Here is a 16,445-nt window from a genome sequence, read left to right as displayed (position 1 = left end):
CAGTGTATAGTAGCAGGGGAGAAGCTTCTTATCTGATGTAGCAATTCACAGACAGGAGACTGCGCTAATGTGGGACTGTTTTAAAAAAAAAAAAAGGTTGGATTCCCTGTTTTGATTCAAATGTGGAATTGAACTGTTCTGATTCATTGTCATCTCAAAGTTATGATCTCTAGTTGTGCAGCTTTTACGAGTCACAGCGGCAGTATCCCACTCATGTATAAACTTCACTAGAGTTGCAGCCTCCCCCGTTCACAAAACACTTCACTCAGCGGTAACACAAATCCAGTCTGTCCAGGAGCAAATCCTTAAAAAGTACTTCTCAGCACTGCCGAGCAGATAAACTATCGTCAACCTTTTAGTTTCACGGCCCGTCTTGAGACTGTACACATATTGGCATAAAGGTATTATCACATCAACATCCATTAAAAGTGAATGTATAAACTCCCTCAATAAGAGTTACATAGGGAGTGGATGCGTAACATAATATTCTCTTTTTAAGGTCAGTTTGAATTGTTTTTTCTCATGGGAAACGGCAGATTGATAAAGAGCAAACAAAACCTTTTTTCTGAATGCTTGTCCTCCATGGGCTCAATGAAGGTTTCATTCCTTTATATCATCCAGCCCAATTCCCAGCATGCACGGCCATTGTGGCGCTTTCAACTGGAGCTCTCCATTGACTGGTTCATTGTCCGGCCGCTCTTTTGTGTGTGCTATCACCGGAGCACAATCTTTCACCTGAACAGCACAGGAGTGCAGCCTGGATGTGGTCACATAAAGCCACTGAGTCACCCATGTAGATGCCAGGCTGCACAATTAACCCAGCACTAATTAAGAAATGTTCGGTCCTGTATATAAACTTTAAAAAAATCTCCGGTGATGCTTGTTAATGACGCGGTTATTAGTCATGCTCAGGCAGCCTGCGTCAGACAGAGATGTTCAATATTACCGCTCGGGCTTATATTATTGAGAGGAGGTTTTTTTGAAATATAACAATGCACAAGCAGATGTTTGAAGCGTGGCCCTCGGCAACACAAGGCTAGTTAAGATCGATATTGCTTTCAATATTTCTTTCCTTTGACAGATAACCAGTACTGAGGAAAGTCTTGATAAGAGGGGCAACATATGGATGTGGCAAGCCTCGTTCTCTTTTGATTGCATGACCCCTTGACCTTAGCCTGTGTTTGAGAGGGAGGCAGCCACATGGTACGGTGGGGGTCTGTCAGGCTCTGGTTATGGGGCATTATTGACCCAGGATTTATAAATATTTAATGCACACATTAAGATCATGGTGGAGGGTGGCCATTAGAGTTCTCCAATAAAGAGGCTCTCACAATGATTGAGTGGTGTGGCAGAGCTAGTGGCTGGTCGTTGGGTACAGAGAAACCTGCTGAGACAATATACTGTACCTCGAGCCTGCCTGCCAGGCTCCAGAGCTCTTAAAAGTGGCAGCAACTGAGCAAACTTGTAGTTTTTTTATTGTACGTGTACCCTCAACATTTTTCTTTTTGTGTCTTTTTTTTTCTCTGTTGGCTGGTGTTTCTGGGGGCGAGACAGTTCCCAGGGTTTCATGCATTGGCCAGTTAAGAACAAATAAATATACAGTTTGTGCAATATTTGGTCACTGAATAACAGAGACAGCAGTGAACAAGGCGATAGATCCAAACCTGAGCATGTGTATCTGAAACAGATAATGCAGTGTCAGGAAGCAGATGTGTAGCAATTGTTATCAGACACATTGGATTATCGAGGGAATGATTTGAAGCACAAGGCGATCGCAGCTGTAAATTAAATCGCTCTTTTGAGTGCATCTGTCCTTTGCACTATCAGCAGCTCTTGGACTATCTCCCGTATGCCGTGAGATCCGTGCATGCTTGCTGACATAATAAGCTGTGATATGCTGATTGCCACTCCGGTTTGCCGTCTTTTAATTGTGCATTAAAGGCAGAGGTGGCCTCGGACAATGTTGCCTTGATGAGAAATTGACATTTTTTGACCTGCTCTCAGCGACCACTCAGGATGCCAGATAAGATGCTCAGTTGTTTTTAAGGAGCACCACCATTCTTCCCTCAAACACTTCTATCTTTCTGTTTGACCCACTTGATGAGTATAGATTTCACAGTGGCCCCCCTTTCAGCGCTCAAACTATAAGAGGTTCAAAACGATACCAGCCCTTATAGACAAAGGATAACCTTGCTCTTTCAATGTATTGATTCTTTATTAACTAGGTGGCTTAATGCAATGAAATGAGGGATTTGAATGAGCCCCATTTGGGCTGCTTTGAATAAAAAGCTTGCACTGTTTATGAATGACTTCAATGAACCTTTGAAGCACCACAGATGCACGATATGCTGATACAAAGACCAGTAGGAATATGTCACAATGTCAGAGTGCTTTGCTGAAAGAATTATGAGTAAAGAGCAGTTTTCATATTTTATGTATGTTACACTTTTCCACAGGTTTACAGTTATCTCTATGGCAAAGTCTAAACACTACAACTTACAGACGAATCACAGGTTTGTCTTCAGAAGTTTCTATTGTCTTTTTTTTCTTTGTTCTGATTGTCAGTTTGTCTGCCAGCCAAACTGTACTTTAAGCTGAAGAAGTCCACAGTTGAGGAGCTATTGTGTTTTTACTGAAAATTTTAATAAAACATCACTTATTCATTTCTGTTTCCATTCCAAATGTTGACATTTTTAAATTTTCTTCCCTGTAAACACATGTAAGCTATGTGGCAGAGTCATAAGTGGTGAGTAAAAATGACTTCTATACATTCTACAAAACAGAAAAAAATACAACCACAAATGGAGTGTTTCTTTTATCTCCAAGGTTGTCCCTCATGCACATTAGTCTCTATTGGATCTTAACAACTATCATATGGGTCACAAACAATTTATTTGACAATACAACCAACAAAGTTTTCTCCAAAATGGTCTGTATAGATAATTTAAAATCAATATAAAAATAAACAATGAAGTTTGACTTCCCCTTTAAAAAAAATGGACAGAGAGTCTTGACGGAGTAACACAAATTTTTGAGGATACACGTGAAATTACATTGCATTTCATCAAATACAAAAAGAAAACAAATGAAGGCAACAGTTCTTGGCTGAATTATCTGTGCTGCATCACTATATTAAGGGCATGACGATTAATACATACATAATGAAAAGCAATATACAAAATTTCAGAGATAAATACATTATTTATAGTTGATATGTTACAAAATTTCCCTCAGTGAGCGCAAGTGTGTGTTTGAACAGAAATATGACGATGAACTACTATACTCCTACATTCTCAATGGATTTTAATTTTTTAAACGTTTTTTTGTTGATCTAAAAGAACATGAAAAAGACAGATGTATAAATATTTAGCACAAGTTTGGCAATATCACAATAGTCTACAATTTTTTAACCACATATAAAACACATAAGGGAGTTGGAGCTAGAAGGGGGAGACTGCTCCTCATCAACAAGAAACAGACTTCACAGTAGCCTAGGAATGCATTAATATACAGTGCTAGCAAAAAAGTTGAAAAACATGGCAAAACACACTTGCTTAAAAGGAAGCTCTAGACATGGAAGTACATCATATTCATCAACAGAGCAGTGTTTTGTACACATCAGTGTGCTTGTTGAATCAAAGAGGATTTTTTTTTTAACTTTTGAAGATGATTTCTAGCTACAATAAATTACAAAATTTAAGTTAAAATGCAGGAATGAAACATGATACAACCTTACCCACCCAGCCCCACCCATTTTACTCGTATTTGTTGTACTTTTATGATCGATTTTCTACATTATATATCTCATATATTTTCCAGTTGAAATTCAAACTGTCTTGGCCCCTGTGTATTTTTCTCACACATAAAAATACAAAAAGTCACATTATAAAGACACACAACTGTTGTGAATCTATTAAAAGAGAGTTGAAACAGAAAAAACAATTTCTGAAGTTCATTGGCAAATGTACTGTACATCAGTGTTTTTACTTTACAACCAGATGGTGAGTCCACAGAGTCCCTTCCAGTATTGAATGTGTGGTTGATTGGACATATCCAAGGCCGAAGCACAACCGGACAGGTATACAAAATAAACCCTTCATCATCCCGTGTCCTCTTCAAGGGTGATAAAATGGTGGGAAAAAAATAAACAGACGAAAAAAATCCCACAGAAAAAAAAAAATATTGTTCCTCTTGAAATCCTTCTTTTCTGCAGGTTTGCGAAAGTCATTTAAAAGAAAAAAAATCATTTCTTTTCTTTTTTAATTCTTCATCTTTAAAAACAGAACAAGCGGTGGACTATACATTACACCAGCATTTTTTGCTGTGTGCTCCTGTGAAGTGGTAATGTGTAGACTGGTGCTTGAGATGATCAAAGTGCATTTACATTGGAGGGACAACCAGGCCGGACATGGCTGGAGGGTGAAAAAAAGGAAAAAACAGGTTAGTTTATTTGCCTAAAACAGGTATGGATATAAATATTAAACATTTATTAACATTTTGTAATTAAGTGTATGTGTGCGCATGCATGCATGTGTGTAATATGTGCATGTGTGTGTGTGTGTGCCTAGCCATCTGACTGCACAAGTGCGTGAGTGTATGCCTTAATGTGCCTGTTTGCGTATGTGCCTGTGAGTATTTGCCGTGTCCGCCAGCCTGCTGCTGCACGTCCTCCTAACGTGGAGAGTTTGAAAACCTCCCTCCTGCTCTGACATTTCAGCCCCCAGCATGCCAGTCTTGCTATGTGTGATATTTCTCCTGGCGTTGGGGTAATGGCAAACAGTGGCCCAGACTCCCAGGAGATGCGGCCGTGGTGACGGCAAAGCAACAACACGGTCACTTCCCACAATGCCACAAAGCTACAGTACTAGACACTCCTCAGACTCCCCTCAGATTCCTTCTATCACTTCCTTTCCTCCCCATGTCTCTTTATCCTTCACTCTCCAGCACTGCACAGCGTATTAGTCCTACATTTCCACATTCTGCGTCATTATCTAAGAGAGATTAGGCAAGATCAAAGGTAGCTTCCGTTATTTTACCGGGACCATCTGCTTAGGATATCATTAGCAACTGTACCTCACCCTGAGAGTTTATATATTCAGTACTTTCACACGTTTTAACAATTAGGGGACTAGTGAAGTGTTGGGATGACATATTATTATATTGCTGTGAGTATATTTGTAGAGTCATGGTTGAAATGCTTTTAAGTTTGCCAGCGCAGATGATGGCAAGGCATTGCTCATTAATTTCTGCACAACATGTATTAATAAGTATGAACGTGTAGCAAGATGAACTTTAATTTCCCACTTCATTAAGCCCAATGTTATTAATCTTGGGGCACACACTACGGCTAAGCTTGTTTTCAAAGTAATCATGTTGGTCATGACACATGCACAAAACCTAATAAACATAATTACTAAAACAATTCGGGGAAGGTCTTTTCCTGCGACATCAGAGCGGATCATTTGTATGAAAGGGCAACAAGGATGTATGTTTACGTTGCACAGACGCGAGACGACGCTTGCAGTCCTGTACTTGCGCGTGTGTGTGCAAAGGCATGCTCTGTGTGAGTGTGTGTGAACTGAAAGGTGTAAATTGGCCTGTCAAAATGCATATATTTGTAATGATTAATCCCTCACCGAACCGGACAGAGGCCTGAGCAGCGGTATCTGACCAGTAGTCCGTAGGGAAGGGATGAGGGGGTGAGGGGGGCTCACCTTGCAGTCCGTTGCCGTTGGCGCTGGTGCAGGAGGGGGGTGGGGAGGCCTGGGGTCGGACCACAGGGGCGAAGGCGCTCTTTTGTTTAACTGCAGAGACGATAGGGAGGGAAGAGGAACGAGGGAGGGGTGAGAGTGAGAACGTGCTGTGAGTAGTGCCGGAGAGGGAGAGGGCAGTTAAGGTAAGGCTAGGATAGTATTACTGCCAGGGGGGATACACGATCAGTACTCACAGGCCCCTACCATCAACATCTTGTCCGGTTGAACAAATACAGGTGGCATATGGCGAAATACACGTAAAAATGAATATTCCTGCTACTCTGAGCTACATGTGTGTTCTCCGAAGTACTGAAACTAAACAAGCCACTGTGAATGAATAGTAATATATTATCACCATCAATAATGTTATAACCCTGTCAGAAGTGATTCATAGACGTGAAAACGAATGTGGGAGCTGGAATTAAATCAGCAGCAGCTTAGTGCTACTACAGCGTGCGATAGTGGCAAGCTACTCACTTCCATATGGGGAGTTGGCAGAGGATCCGTTGAGGAACCCAGGGGAGCTTGGCACTCCCAGGTTCATACCGGCATTGCCGTAGCCATTCATGCTATTGCTGACGGAGTTGTAGCTCGACTGCTGCGGGGTGCTGCTGGAGATGTAGCCCCGGGGGGACACACTGCTGGTGTTCCGGCTGTAGCCCACTGAAAAACATGCGTGAGAGAGAAAAGGGAAATTCATTCATTTCATTTCTTCCCTTTGGTACAGTTTTTGCCAGGGAAATGTGCACTGATTACAGTAAATGATAATGGGGATTTACTGCTGCAATCAAACAATTTTATATCAGCACATACTGCAGATGCCAGTTTAATAAGAAAGGAATTTGGCACTTAATTGGACCCTTTGAATTGCCTATATTATAGGTGAGGATGAGGGTACTGAACCCGCTGTTCAAAAACATAATTTCTATAATTTTTTGCATTTTAATGAGTGAAAAAAACAGTGAAATTTAACTACTTGTCATTTTGCTGCAAACCCCCTGGAATCCCCTAAAGGACCCCAGAAGGTCCCTGGACCCCACTTTTGAGAACCACCGAATTATGGAGCCATACCTTGGTCATTCCCTTGTGACTCAGACACATTGACTGCTAGCTGGCTGCTGAAGGAGTTGACTCCCATCATGCCGTGGGAGGCTGTGTTAGCGAGAGAGGGGATCTGGTTGTGGTTGCGGGGAACGCTGTACAGGGCCTCGGCGATGTCAGCTGCCCTCTTCAGAATGATCTCCTGAAAAGCGCAGAGAAGGCAGAGGTTTTGTTATTTATGGTGTTTTTTTATAGCTCTGCTGTTGCTTTGATGCACGGTTCATGGCTATATAGTTAACTCACAACGCATGTAGCCTACATTGTTCCAGATATAGTGATGAAAATACCCTTTGGTGGTACTATCAGGAAATTTACAATGGTTCCTTATTTAGCAGAGGTCTAAGCAGCTGTGTGGATACAGACCTGATTGTTGTGGGGCATTCCATACAGAGCTTCAACGAGATCAGCCGCCCTCTTCAGTAGCACCTCCTGATGAGGAAAACAAGAAGAGTAAATGTTAAGACCCAAACAGATTATGTTTGAGACCCCAGTGGTCCGTACGGTAACAAACAATATCAAAAACAACAGCAGGGTCTCGGAGAGCTTTAGAAATGTTTACATATTCAAGAACCTAAGTAAAAGCCACCCTGATTTAAGAGGCACCGGTGATGCATTTATACAGCGCTACCACTTTGCTCCTTCCAACCATGCAGAGCAGTGAATAATGTTCCCTATCTTAATTAAACTGGCATAGTCCTTTAAAAACAACACCTCACCCTGATTCTGGGCTTCACGTTTGCTCTGGAGTTCAGCGCTGAGTCCCCTCTCTTCAGAACAATAAAGTGAATTAGCTCTGGGTTAATCTAGTTCTGTTGTAATGACATTAAGGAATTTTTCAATTAACCTCTTTGACTGGCTGTTGCAAAGGACTTCACAAATGACTTCCCATCCAGCAAGAGCTGGGTGCTTGTGCCTTGGGGACACGGATGCTCAGGATGTGGTCTTATCCATGTCTGCATGCTTGCCCCCGCTTGACAATGCGGATTAGCTGTGTTGCTTTGGCTCTTAACACTGAAAATGAGTTGGCCCCAGATCCTGTTCCCCCCACTCTGTTTCGGGCTTCCAGCTAGGTGGGGTTTGGCCCGTTCGTGTGTCTTTATCTGCTCTTTGAATTCAGCACTTACAATTAAATCCCTCTCAAGCAACCAGACTGCTCTCTTTGTTTTCTATAATACAGAAGGCAATATGCTCCATGAAAACCCTCTTCTCCTTTTAGAGTGCATTTAATCTGACAAAGGCAAGTTGCAGACATGACTGTTGCGTGTGTTTTTTTAAAATGCTCGCTTGTTGTCACCTGCTGTAGAGCAGAGATTTGTCAACTGTGCTGTTAGAACCCTGGTTAAAAGCAATGCAAATCTGTCACCAGAAACATCTCAGATGGCGCTTGTTTTCTTCCCACATTCGCTGTGTTTTCTTTTGCGGGCCTCTGTAATTTGTCTGAAGTGTTCCATCACTTGGCAATAGCAGTGTGGGATTAAGACGGCAGCTGCCGTAAATGAATGTAAACACAGCCTTCGCGCCTTCAAACAGCGGCCTCCAAGACTTGGCCTGCATTTCCAAGGCACAGCGTATGTAGTGTGTACGGAGTGTGTGTATGGGCCCCTTTCATCCTGAGGAGCATATCTACCACAGTGCTTGATTTATCAAGATGAATCACTGTAGAAGCCACTTCCAGCGAATGCCATGCTCTCTTATAGAAACATATCGCTTAATCCACCCCTAGCTACCGGATGGGTGGCTCTTAGAATGGGCATTTACCTCTGAAATTGGTGTGTATGCTCAACGTTGCATGCATCTAGTTTGCATACAAATAAAGAATTATGGTTGTCGTGAGGCAGGTAGACTAAATGAGAGGACCAGCTGTCTTGATGTGTTCTCATCAGGCAGAACAGATTTCTCTCTCTCTTGCTGAGTGAGATAAAGTGGTTTTCTTTCTTTTTGTCTGCAGTTAATAATTACCAATAATCTATTCTATCATATTTCAAGATCTCCTACATGGCTCTCAATTTTAAACAACAATTAAAGCAATTAAGACTGTCGCATTTGCAAGCCATGTTTCATTCTCTGGAAAACGTCCTCACCCTCCTTGTCCATATGGTACTTTGCAGCAGTGACATAAGGACAGCTTGGAAAAAGGAGGAGAGAAAACGATATTGCCTCTCATCCTTAATCTGTCGTTTACCGCGTGGTGTCTTAACTAACCAAGCTGACTCGCAAGGCTATGCTTAAGTGCAGCCTAGTCATATCCGAGGATGATGAGAAGTGCTGCACCCAATCAAGGAAGAAGTTTGTTGTCTTCTGACGAGACGCTTTCATGCATATCAGCTCACGCTGTGAATACCATTAACAGGGAATAGTGTTCTGAGGGCATTTCCATGTAAATCTCAATACTACTCCAGCATAAGTGTAATTGGCTTTCTTGTCATGGAGACATATCAGAACACACCATGTTAAATTGAAACAATTAACGGCCTCAAATGATTTCTGTTGTTCTGTGACAAATGTGTGACAGATTTCTGCTATTGTTTGCCTTGCTTTGCATAAAGGTCTCGTGTTCAACAACTGTTTAAATGGAGCTGCTCAGATGACAAATCACTTCAGATTTAGAGGCCTTTTTTATTTTTATTGGCGTGAAAAAAAAATGAGAGGAAGCCATAACAAATGATGTTTATAAAGAATATCTAACAATAAGGGGAGGCGGTCTAAAATGGCCCGCATGTGATTCTTCAAGCACTAGATTAACATGGATGTTGTATTTATATTATCACAGTTAATAAAAGAGGGCCTAGGTTATGTAGCTTCGAGTGCTAATGCCATTATAAAACTGTAAGGCAATTACTCTGTTAGCTCTAGCCTGAGGTAATGAATGCATTTAGAAGCATAGGGCCATTAGATGAAGGTACTTCAAAGAGCACAGGAAGAGAGATTCATTTAAATACATGGGTAATTGCTTGACATGAACACATTTGTAATATTTTCTCCTTGTGGATTACACAAAGAATTGGAAAAGAATGGGCTTATGCTCATTTTGGGAGGAAAGAAAGGAATCCAAAGCAATCAGCTTAATAATAAAACAATATTGAGTTTCCACTTTTAATTTCATAATGAATCTAATTTGTTACAGAAGAGAGAAATTGAGTGTGATATAATGTGATATCCAGTCTATTTGTCCATTACTGCCAGAGGGCACAAAATGGTATTATAAATTGTCTTTTTTATATTATGAATAGAAAATTGTTTTATAACAAGATCTTAAAAAGGAGGGTGAATTCCAAAGTCTCTCTTCACTTAACGCAATGCCCGCAAACCAATCTCCTTTCTCATCACTTGACTGCTCACACTTATTACTTTCATATTCACCCTGGACTTTGCATTGAATTTTTATATCTCCACTCCTCCCACAGGGTCAGACTGTCATCTACGATGTTGTCTTAGAATTACGAGGTAAACTTCAATCAGAGGCAGCTTCCCCCTATTTTTCTCTGTGTAGCAACAATATTAGCGTGCATCCCTTGCTATCCATGAGCACTCCCATATTGGCTTTCTGTCTCCTTACAATTACCACGTGTCTTACTGGTCCCAGGGAGAAGGCTGGTGGAAATCAATATAGCGCAGTAATATTATCAACTGGAGGGTGAAGTCATGGTGGTGTGGGGGGGTGGGGGGGGTAGAGGCGGTGAGTGTACTTGGTGTCGATTTGCCTTTCTGCTAATGCACACCGTGCGTCCTCCAGCTTTATCTTCTTTTTATAGAGTCTCCCTACCTCACCTGCACCCTATAATGGCTGTTCTCTATATGCTGTTTCTGTTCTCATTCCAAATGTACATGCAAGCGCCAGCCCGCCGCGGGCTGTTTTATTGGGAATGTGCTTTTGACCCCGTGAGCTGACCCTCAGATGGCAAGCTTAACAATGACGAATCACTTGGTGGGATCATTTACATGCCCCCTGAACCCCATATTTGGGTCCATTAGAGAGCAAATCAAATATTTATGTTGTTTATTGGAAGTGCAGGGTTTCATCTCACTCTGTGATTGTTTCATGCAAAGGCCGGGAGACCGTGCTATATTAAGTATATGCACACCCAGGAAACTAATCTTGGTTTCAGCGTCAAAATCTGTCTCACAGCCAAGAATGCTTTGTATTCAAGGTAAAGAAGCAAGGTTTTCTCTGTAATAATGTTGTATTTAACATTGTTGCTCTCTTTGTTCTAAAGATGCGGATTTCGAAAAAGACACTGTGACTTTATAAAATTGAAACAGTGTAGCTAGATTGAGCACTGATGCCTGCGGAGATAGAGAAAACCATGCGGATATCAAAGGGAAGTGTACTTTACCTTTTGGTCTACGTTTACAGTTGAAATTAGAGTAACATTTCATGTCTAGGTGTTGTTTCCTGTCTCCACAGGGACTGTGTCTAATTGAAACACTTCATATACTGAACCAGGGACTAGCTGTGATGTTCCATTTCTCCACATTGCCTTGGTCAAACGTCTATAGCTACCACACAGTCTGTTCTTTATTAAATTGTCCGTTGGACGTTAATGATATTGCTGTGTTGCATGCTGGGATTTAATAGATAAGGTCTTTAAAGGTTTTACAGTATTATTAAAACTCTGAGGTGGCCACCACTTTACCACATGCCAAGAGGTTTTGAATGTACTAATCAGTTATATTATTACACTTGACACATCTGGAACGTCAGTCACCGAAATGGTTACTGGCAGGGTGGCAATTAGTGAAAACACACAGATAGATTTTATCAATAGGAAATAGAGAGGGTGAGAGAATCAAAGGGAATGAAAAGAGTACAAGACTCAAAGAGTTTCTGCAGGGGAGGGAAATAACAAAGAAAAAAAAAACCTGCACCTTAGTTTTCATGCACAGGTCTTTCAATATGGCAGCCTATTTATCTGCCACACCGGTGATGTGGCTTTCAACTCCTTCACCCAGGTTCAAAAGAAAACAATAAGAAAGCCAAAGCATAATAACATGCAGTCTTTGTCTATTAGCTGTAGTAAGACTAGGGGGTTTACGGCACAGGGTTCTGTAAACAAAAGATTAAACCAAATCGAGCTGCAGAAAATGAAAGGAAAACATGAGTAGGGTAATGAGGGTGCAGACGTCGTTTCTGACCAGATTACCATCTCCACAGACTACTGGAGAGGAAAACGCCTGATTGAGCTATTTTACCACACAGAGAGTTTACGCTTCTCTCCACACACAAAACCAATACCATTACCACACTGGTTAGTGGGTAAGCCACATATGTGAAGCAAAGCTGTTACGGTTTTGGGTCACGGTGCTCTGCCTTGATGGTTATGTTGTTTTGTTTATTTGTCACATTCAGAGTGGTATTATAACCCAGACAGCTCTGTCTCATTGCTGTCCTGTGCCGCGGAGACACTTTACTGACCTTTGGTAACCTCTCAGGATCACCGGGGTGTCTGGGGATGACCTTCTGCAGCCTCTGGAAACCATAGTCGATGGTTGGCTCATTCAGGGCTGAAAGAAAGAAAAGGGGAAAGGAAGATGAAAATTAGAATAATTTCAGGGCCTTTTTTTCCTAGAGACAGGAATAAACTAACTGAGAAATCTGTTGGAGTTTACAGAACAAAAGTCATTTCAGAATGCCTAATTTCAAAGAGACCTCTGGGGTGAGACAATGTTTTATGAAACATCCAGGGGGGCAAGTGATGGAAACTGACACGGGTTCCTCTGACACTTGTGTCACCAAGTGTTATTCCATTAACAGCCGTGATGACCTACATCAGTCTGAGAATCCTTCAGAGGGACCCTTCCTCTTTTTGTCTGCTTCAGAATATTGACTACAGCAAACTACATAGCGGGGGTCTTTTAATCTAACCGAGCTTTAATAATCTGTGAAAGGCTGTCCACACATTGATCTAGTGTAAGTTGCTGTCATTTCACCCTTCTGCACCAACTGTGCTGCAACACTGGTCCCGTGAAATACGGCAGCAGATCCCATGGAGCCATTAATCTCTCCCACCCCTCAAATAGTAATCTGGGGCATGAGGCATATTGGGCGATGAATCAGAGGCACAAAGTAAATGAATCATAACCCAGACTTTGGTGAGAGCAGGGCGTTTTATGTCTGACAGTCCTAATGGGTAATTGAAGGCTTCCTTACAGCTCTGCCTGATTCTAAACAATCATGTGCACACTCATAGGCAGGACAAGGCGAGGGAGGGAGGGCAGAGGAGAGAAGCAGGGGAGGAAAGGAGGAGAGCAGTGTAAAGGGGGAAGGAACGACTTAATAGAGAACATCACTTCTCAATGTAGATATCATTTTCAGGAGAGTAACTCCGCCGAGCAAGGCGCTTCATAAATCAATGGCTTTCTATGGAGACTAATAAGAGCTGCCTGCCTCTATTCATTGTTCAGCCTGTAATTTGGCCCATCACTCATTACTCAGCATGTAATTTCAGCATTAACACCGCACAGCTCGCTGAACCTGCTGAACACCAGAGAATGTGAAAGCAAGTAAACCCCCCCACACACACACACAAACACACACACACACACACACACACACACACACACACACACACACACACACACACACACAGGCAGTCAGGCAGGGCCACTGAAGCAGGAGCCGGGGAGTCACGGCAGGAAAACGAACATTCATGAGTCTCACTCTTTCTTTTGTTCCCTCTCATCTAAATACACATGCTCACACATACACACACACACACACATATACATACTGTACCTACTCACGCATATATACAGCAGTCATGTACTACTAACACACATACACACGATCGAACACATGCACCCCTTCTGCCAAAACCTGAATACAGTAATTGCCAGCTCGACCGTGATCAAATGGAGCAATTATGTGTTCAAGCATGGACAATGTGAGATGCTAATCGATAGCAAGGATCTAGCTTGCAAATACAGGGGTATTCAGCCCTACTGGCCGCGCACACCTGAATAAACCCGACGCCACAACAACATACACTGTTGGAAATTTGATTTGACATGTCATCATGCATCCCGAAACGACAAAGGTCTGCTTCGGAATGTGCGAAAACGCCATCTTCTCCTTAATAAAGGATTGATCTGCCGTATTGATCGTACATGACAAGGCTGTAGCAAGGAATTTGCCCCCTTTCTTTTGTTATTTCCACCTCTTTTCTTATCTATGCACTCTGGAAGTCCCATACATGTGTACACGAGCATGCGTGCGTGCGTGCGTGTGTGAGTGTGTGTGTGTGTGTGTGTGTGTGTGTGTGTGTGTGTGTGTGTGTGTGTGTGTGTGTGTGTGTGTGTGTGTGTGTGTGTGTGTGTGTGCGTGTGTGTGTGTGTGTGTATGTTTGTGTTTGTGTGTTTGAGTGCATGTGCCCGCTGAAAGAGTGTATGTGCACGGCAGCCCTTCCAGACCCCGCTGTTCAGTGTGATGTAAATTGTGTATGTGTAAAAAGCACTCCATAATCAGGCCATCCATCATCAGAGGCTGTCAGTGGGCTCTCTCATGGTGATACATCACGCTCTCCTGTCCTCTGCCTCAGCTGGGGCCTACACAACCCGCCAGGCATGCTGGGAACACAGCCTGAGAGACATACAGTACAGGACGAGACCTAGGTTGGGAGAGGTGTTCTGTTTGATATGCCTTTCCAATGATAATGATGCCCCACTGTAAATGCGGACCTAAGAATTGTGATGAATTGGATTTGGAGGGTAGGGTATGCTGTACCCTTTAAGAACACTTCAAACTGAATTACATCAGTGTTTTTTTACAGTTTATACACGGTATTAAATGCCTTCCTAAGGTGGAATAACAAAAAATAAATTTAAACTTATCTTAGTGTGAGTTTAACTGCTCAATGTTCTGCAGACACAGTCCGAGCGTCAGGCATGATCTCCACATGTCGACATGTCGCCATCTCATCTATCATGGAGATGATCTTTGTAACAACCCCGGTGTAATGAAATTGGTGACACAGACCGCCATCTGCTATTGATTTCATGCAAATGCTTTTGACAGCTGATGGAGACTTGCATTAGTGCTAAACGGTGCTGTCAGTTGATGAGTTGACAGTTTTGTAGTCATAGCATGTACACTGGTGCAGACAGACAATGTCAATAATCCTGTAAGAGCTGCTTATGATATATACTGAGCACTTATATTCAATCCAGACAATAAATGTGTTATGTGTTTATTCATTGCACCGCTCCGCGCATTTTTTCTTCCGGGCAAAGATTTTCTTTCATCTGCTGAGCTTTTACAAGAGTCATTGGGACTGCTCTCCTTACTTTTTCTCACACCACACACATTGACAGCAGCCTCTCCTAACCCCTTTCACTACCACCTCTTCACCCTTTCATGTCTTTTTTAATCCTTAGCACATCATTATGTTCCAACTTCACACTCTGTCGTAAACTTTACTCTCTTCTGAAGATATAACAAGCAAATCTAGCTACTCGGTGATGCTCTTGCACGACTCCATGCATGCCAAAATTAGTTTGGCCCTCCTTGTCCTTCCAACACAATATGGTGAAAGAGGGTGGGGGTGAGGCGTGGAAGGAGTGTGTTCACCCCCCCCCATTACAACCACCACACCCCACCCCTCCTGTAAGGGGTCTCACTCGCTGCAAGGAAACATGAAACCCTCCACACACATCCCATAAATCCTGCACTGGGTGGGGAGTCTAGCCGAGGGGAGGAGGGGCCGAGGAAGGTTGGGGGTAGCGGTTGGTGAGGGGGGGATTCGCTGGCACGTTCCAGTCACGCCCGCTTCCCGGCTCGCGGCCAATCAATACCACTTTCCTGTTTTAGAGGCGGGTAATTATGAGGTGGAGAGATTGTGTGACCTCTCACCCCTGCTGCATTACTCGCCTGATATTAAGATAAATTGCCTGATTTTGGGTAAACATATGCTGCAATTCAAACTGTCAGCACTGGTTTGCTCAGGGATAATTTGTATTGATCTCCTGGCTTCTTCCCCATTTTGCTTACTGACCTCATGGATAATTAGAGAAAAAGAGACACGGGGAGGTAAGGCAGGGCTTGCATTTGAATACTTTGCAGAGGAGATGAAGAGCACATGGGAAGGGGGGGGCGAGGGAACATTATGGACTGATAGAATTTTCATTTTCTCTCATTTTCTGTTCAGAATTAGACATGTGCAGAGATGTAATTGTTTGTAGATTTTTTCCCACGGCTTTAGTTCAGAGAATAAAAGTAACGCAACAACAGAGCGACAGCAAATATGTTTTGAATTTAATGGCTGATAGCTAACATAATTATTGAAAGGAACAGGGTAACTGAAAGAAAGAAAATTGCTTCCTCCACATGAAGGTTTGAGAGACATTTTTCTTATGAATGTTTCAATAATTTTCTCACTCTAGAGAGTAAATGATCATGTTTCAGAATATGAAGAAATGGAATGCATGACTCGGTGTGCAGCTGTGACCATATCATTTCCAATTTTGAATATCACGCATGCGCACGAGCGCTCATGGCAGGGCTTCAGTGGAATTCCTCTGCCTGGAATGTGCACTTCCCAATCTTATTTTGATCTGACACCTTAATCTACCCGTCCTTTCATGCTTCTAAAACACATT

General features: G+C 42.4%; 1 protein-coding gene across 6 annotated transcripts in view; it reads right to left on the bottom strand.

The window, feature by feature from the left end:
• Positions 1-3,764: 3,764 nt before the first annotated feature.
• The window catches only part of LOC310953831 (transcription factor COE3), a 66,268-nt gene continuing 53,587 nt past the window's right edge, over positions 3,765-16,445 (bottom strand). For 3 of the 6 annotated variants that reach the window (XM_083923057.1, XM_083923058.1, XM_083923059.1), the window contains exons 11-16: positions 12,268-12,356; positions 7,218-7,283; positions 6,825-6,996; positions 6,231-6,416; positions 5,637-5,804; positions 3,765-4,412 (exon numbers count right to left, since the gene is read on the bottom strand). In XM_083923057.1, coding sequence (XP_083779183.1) covers positions 4,381-4,412; positions 5,637-5,804; positions 6,231-6,416; positions 6,825-6,996; positions 7,218-7,283; positions 12,268-12,356 — 713 coding nt within the window. In that variant the 3' untranslated portion in view covers positions 3,765-4,380. The remainder of the gene's footprint in view (positions 4,413-5,636; positions 5,805-6,230; positions 6,417-6,824; positions 6,997-7,217; positions 7,284-12,267; positions 12,357-16,445) is intronic. The other 3 variants (XM_083923060.1, XM_083923061.1, XM_083923062.1) reach the window with 1 other exon arrangement.

Source organism: Echiichthys vipera (assembly GCF_963691815.1).
Source record: "Echiichthys vipera genome assembly, chromosome: 11".
NCBI classification, from domain to species: Eukaryota; Metazoa; Chordata; class Actinopteri; order Perciformes; family Trachinidae; genus Echiichthys; species Echiichthys vipera.
The sequence above is the reverse complement of the archived record's forward strand: the minus strand, read 5'-3'. Positions and strand labels throughout refer to the sequence as shown.